This window comes from Sinocyclocheilus rhinocerous, unplaced genomic scaffold (genome assembly GCF_001515625.1).
Source record: "Sinocyclocheilus rhinocerous isolate Xijiao unplaced genomic scaffold, SAMN03320098_v1.1 scaffold106, whole genome shotgun sequence".
In the NCBI taxonomy this organism is placed as follows: Eukaryota; Metazoa; Chordata; class Actinopteri; order Cypriniformes; family Cyprinidae; genus Sinocyclocheilus; species Sinocyclocheilus rhinocerous.
The window spans coordinates 589,811-595,898 of NW_015633181.1; the positions used below are offsets into that span (position 1 = coordinate 589,811).

At 34.7% G+C, this 6,088-nt stretch overlaps 1 protein-coding gene across 2 annotated transcripts in view; it reads right to left on the reverse strand.

Moving 5' to 3' along the window:
• Nucleotides 1–6,088, reverse strand: part of LOC107743394 (ubiquitin-like protein 3) — a 29,279-nt gene that overhangs the window by 5,880 nt on the left and 17,311 nt on the right. For both annotated transcript variants that reach the window (XM_016556592.1, XM_016556591.1), the window contains one exon: nucleotides 1,106–1,214. In XM_016556592.1, the coding sequence (XP_016412078.1) occupies nucleotides 1,106–1,214 (109 nt within the window). The remainder of the gene's footprint in view (nucleotides 1–1,105; nucleotides 1,215–6,088) is intronic.

A 6,088-nucleotide genomic window follows, 5' to 3' on the forward strand; every position in this document is an offset into this window, starting at 1 on the left:
GGGGGGGGGGTGTCCTTGGAGTACCATATAAATACGTGAATGTGGATATGAATATGTCATGTGCACTAATGTTAAAAAATTTAGAATAATTTTATTTTTTTATTATTTTATATATATTTATATATATATATATTTCTGTATCAAATAAATGCTGTTCTTTTAACTTTCAATTCATCAAAGAACCCTGAAAACATGCATCACATTTTCCACAGAAATATTACACGTCAAGTTTTCCAACATTAATCATTCTTGAGCACCAAATCAGCATATTAGAATGATTTCTGAAGGATAATGAGACACTAAAGACTGGCGTAATGATGCTGCATTTTAAAATACTTCATAAAAGAAAACAGTTATTCTATATGGTAATAATACGGTACAATTTTACTGTGTTTACTGTATTTTTGATCAAATAAAAGCCGCTTTGGTGAGCATAAGAGACTTTCCAAAACATTTAAATAATCCAACCAACCCCAAACTTTTGACCAATAGTGTAAATATCAAAATACTATGGTATCATACTGTCACAGCACCATGGTACCACCACAGTATTTTTTTAGAGATGAATCAGATGGAAAAATGCTAAACTTGAGCTTGTGGCCACATCCCTGAAAGCACTTGTCATTTCTGATGGGCTGCCAAGGCACAGTGCAGAAACAGATGAAAGAGGAGTCTGGATACCATCTGCTCTTCCCTAAAAACCAGAGGTAGCAGTATGTGTGTATAATAACCTACAGATTCAGCTAGAACAGTATCTGTGGAATATTTGAATGAAAACCCCACTTCACAGACCTCAGACACATGCGGCCAGACAGATGTATAAACACACAAACTCAGACGCTCTGTTTTTACCCTTCAGTACTGTCATTGACTTTAGGTCAGCATACAGTGAGTGGAATCTAGCTCTGCGCAGGATTACCACTCGGTCAGACTCAGATTTGTCTGCGGCACAGATTATCTGAACACAGAAAAAGGATGTAAAGGGGAATCTACTCAATGCCTGGAAACAATAGCCTGAAAATCCTTCACACGAGCCAACCGTTTCAGTCTACTGAGGGGACACATAAAAAAAAATGTGTGTTTTAAGATGTGAATCATCACGCACCCATTGGCCAGTTGTCGTACACATGCTTGGCGATGTCGGCCGCGGAGTCGTTTGGCGAGAACAGGAACTCTTTTGTTTTTCCACTCACCAAGATGAGCCTCAAGTTGATCTGAAACACAAACACAAACAATAGAGCCATTAGAAGCTCGGTCAGAGTCCACCCCACACTTCCTCGGCATCGACACGAAACGGCATTCGCATCCCATTTTAACTCTGTAGTGTGACATATTTCCGAGTTTCATACCAGAACAGAGCAAGAACTACCAATAAGAGTGTAGTGTTCTCAGCTCCACTTACCATGTTTAAATATATTCTAGAAATCAAAAGAAATGTGAAAGAAAACAGTAGTTTACACTAGCTGCGTTTCCATCCACCTTTATGCGCATTTTGGAATATCGCATAGAAAAAACGCTGGATGGAAATGCCAAGATGCGCATAAATTCTAAAAATGCTCATAAAAAACGTATGCGCACATTTGAGTAGGATAAACTTTTTATCCGATAAGAAAAAATTAGCATAAACTACGATGGAAACACATTTACCGAATAAATTCCTTCATGCACATCGAAAAAGTCATGTGACTTTGCGCTATGAGACGGGATAACTTGACTAGCAGCGGACCGATCTCGTTCACAGCATCTATATGTTGTTATGGTCATTCTGAAATGCCTGAGCAAAGTCTGTCGTCAAAGTATTTCTGTATAATTGTTACACGACTGCATTCCCAAACAGCAGCATCCACCTCCGAAAGCATTGACAGCATTTATTGTGTTTTGTCTGCTCGCTCTGAGGTGCAAGTAATTTATATCATATATGAAAATTATTATATTCAGTGGCTTCTCCTAAATTCTTAGAGATATTTAGTGCCACAGTTTCCAGGAAGTGACGATTTTGTTCTCTTTGACTCGTTGGATGGAAACGATGCTTTATTCGCATATGTTTTATGTGATATTCCAGTTTTGCGCATAAGTTTAATTCGAATCTTTGGATGGAAACATAGCTACTGAGGGGAAATTAAGAATGAGATTAAATAAAAATAAAATGTTAAAAATAATGAAAACAAACATAAATAATGCAAAACAATGTGAAATAAATGAAGTAGGGTTAACTTTAATTTCATATTGGCTTTAATATCACGTTGAAAAAAATCTCTAGAAGAGAAGAATACTAAATTATTTAACAGCACAAACATGACAAGAAAGATTTTTGTGAGCAACACTACTGTGATTTTTTTGACATATCAACATTACAATGGCAAGTTTTAAATGGAATTTTCACCCATAACACAATTATATAATTAAATTATATTTAGCCTAATAACTTAACTGCAAAACTTCCAGCAATTATTTTAAATTAAAACCATATGTTGTAAAAAATAAAATAAAAAAATAAGTCGCTAATTTGTCAAATAAATAAATAAATACATAATGTTATATAATAATAAAATGCTAATGTTAATAATAAAAAATATATTAATAACACATGGATATATACATTTCTGAAATGTTTAAGTATGTTGGTAAAAATAAACTTAATTAGTTGAGGTGGCACCTGTGAAAAAACAGGCAGGGCAAATCTGAAATAATCTGCTCTATTACCATGGTATATGTTTGTATATGTTAATAGTCTAAAACAAAAAAGGTTAAGTTTTTTGATGGAATTTTGATTGATTTGATGTCAATATCACACTCCATTTTCTCTGAATCTTGGCATAGTTGACATAGCTTTAGATAAAGTTTCAGTATGGGCTCATTTATTGGACGGTTGAGAAATTCTTTCATAAATTTTTCATATGTCCTTCATTGCGTCCTTTCTTTGATTGCGAACCACCAGTCATTCAGTCAGCACAATTATGCTGTTTGTACAAGTACTCAAGCAATACAAATTGCAAAACGTTCATTATCATATTCATTCACTTCCCAGAGTGTCACCCATTTAAAAACCCAAGAGCAGGAGGCATCAAGCTGAGAGAAAGGGCTCTGGGCCATGCATGTCCAATGCACGTGTGTTACTATACAGATATGTCAGAGGATCCAGTATTAAGCTCCTCCCTCTATACACACGCGCACACACACAAACTGCCAGCTGCAGTGATGTAACAGAGTGAAAACCACCAGATGGAAACAAAGATCCTCCTAAGCACTTTACAGAATCAGATTAGAGCCAGAAGCAAGCCTGCTCGCTCAAACCACTCATTCAGAGATCACAACACACACACAATCTCCATCCAAGTCTCCATCTAAGCCAAGAGTATCAGTCAACAAACAGCCACACACATGCATGCACTTGCCCAAGTAATGGTTGGATGAACACGCAGACATACACATGCAAATCTAATTTAGGCTCGGATTAGTATGTGGCTATTTTATGAAGGCACCGCACAGGAAGGAAATACCAGAGGAAATCTACTTATCACAGTATTTCTGAACACATTTTTGCCAATTCACTTTTAACAGACATAGGCTAATTTATATATGTCAGAAAACAGGAAATGAATGCAAAGTGCAACAGAAGGCCCCTATCCTCAAATTAGTATTCATATCCTCCAAATGTAAAGAAAAGACAATAAATGTGCTACATAACATTCTGAATGGTAATGCTTTTGGAAATATGTCAAATATAAACTACTTTTCAAAATTTTGGGGTCAGTAAGATTTTTTTATAAAGAAATGAATACTTTAATTCGAATAAGGACACATTAAATTGAAGAATGACAGTAAAAACACATTTATAACGATACAAAAGAATTCCATAGAAATATTCGTCAGCAGAACTGTTTTCAAAATCGATAATGAGAAGAAAAGTTACTTGAGCACCAAATCATCGTATTAAAATGATTTCTGAAGGATCATGAGAGTATTAAGCCTGGACTAAATTACATTATATTAAACTGAAATAAATATATATATTAAATTGTAACTATATTTCACATTATTACTGATTTTACTGAATTTTTAATTCAAAGCCTTGGTGAGGACAAGAGACTTATTACAATTACAATGCATGAACTTATTTTTATTTATTTTTTATCGTATATATGTAATATTTAAGCATTAATTCGCTTATATATGGCTATGTTTGACATTACTGGCATTGATTAACAGACCAAAATGTATTAATGCATTAATGAAACATTGATTATATTTAAAAACAGCTTTGGCAATTAATAAATGTACATTTTATATTTTTAAATATATTTAATATATTTCACCGAAATACTGTATTAAATAAGTGATCATTTAATTACAGCAATTTAATTACCCATATCAATTATATTATATTGTATTTAATTATATAATATTACTACCAATAGCTCACCCTTTTCTTTACACTGGCATCGAGTCATCGACATTGATGATTAAAGTAAAAAAATTTAATTAAAACCTTTTTAATACAAATATGTTGTCAACATTGTGACAAAAAATGTCTGTCATTGTATATTTATTAATTAAAAAAACTCCACCTTTCAATCAACTGCCCTTTTCAGATGACATCATCAAGCCCTTACCAAACAATTCTCAATGGGCAAAATCTAATAAAACCCTACATTTTTTCTTTCATGAATATCTTGTTAACTTAAAATACATCACATTAGGAAGTAAAAATAATTGTTGTTTCATATTTGTCCACCCCGGTTATGAAGACGCAACTGAAAAGGCATGTCATTCTCCTGCATGGACTCAATCAATGAGCTGGCATTCACCAGCTAGTGGTTCATCAAAAACATCAGGACGGCAACGGAACACCTCCTAGTTTCCATAGAGATGGTAACCGTGGCAGCGGCTCATCTGTGAGAGCGCTGACCTGAATCACCTGCAGGCAGAGTCTTTCTTCATCTGTCTCCTCCTCTCTCGCCGCAGCTCATCTTTCATTATGTCACTCCATCTTTTCCACATCTTTGTGTAACGATGACATATCATCTTCACCTGGTGAATGCCAAGCAGACGTTGATTTATTCGATGTTTCCAGACATACGCAGAAAGGAGGAAAAGCTCTAATAGCAGAAATATGTGTTATGCTGGGATACGTCTGCTCGAATCTCCTTGGTGAGCAGACAAAATCTCACTATGACGTAATACGACATGCATCGATGCCTCCGAGGAACTTCAACAACAACAATCTCAGCAGAAAACATCCGCTGGGGAATGATTTCATAGGCGAGGATGACACTGGCGCTGGTTATGCCCGGTGGCAGGTGGTTCCCTCTCTGTGAAGACAGTAGTTGCTATGCCAAACATTATTACACTACTCAACAGCCAACTCTACTACTGTTTCCCTACAAAATATTTTCACCAATCCCAGCCCAGGAAGCCCCGGACCCCCGCAACCAACCAACGTTTGATGTGATCACCCCTCCCCCCACCCCCACGCTCCTGCACACACAAACACACTTTCCTAGGGACACGAACAACATGTAGCACCTCACTCGTGAGGCCACAGGACAGTGATGGGACCTCCTGTGTTATGGAAAGATTTGCTTATGTGGAAACTAGATTCATACTAGAGAAACACATAAAGCACAACAAAGCCAATAAACTCATTCCATGTGAAAAATGTTTTTAAAATATCATATTCATACTTTCAGCATTATTTTTTAGTGTTTAAGGCATGATTATGAAAAAAATATAACTTTTTTTAACTGAATGAAGAAATGCCATGACTTTACAGAATAAAAAAAAAAAAGATTTTACAAAGGTTGCACACAAGTAATTTCTGACCGAATAAATATAAAGCTTTACAAGATAGGATTGTTATATATAAATACATAAATATACACAAAAATACAAGGAAAAAAATAAATACAAATATTAAACTAGCACTTATTTTACACTCTCTCTATATATAAAATACAATTAAATGCATAGATTTAAAAATATATAAAATAGTGCCAATTTTTATATATAAAAACTTTATATATATATATATATATATATATATTCCAAGACAATTCACTGATATTACTATGAATGGGAGAAGGTGAAA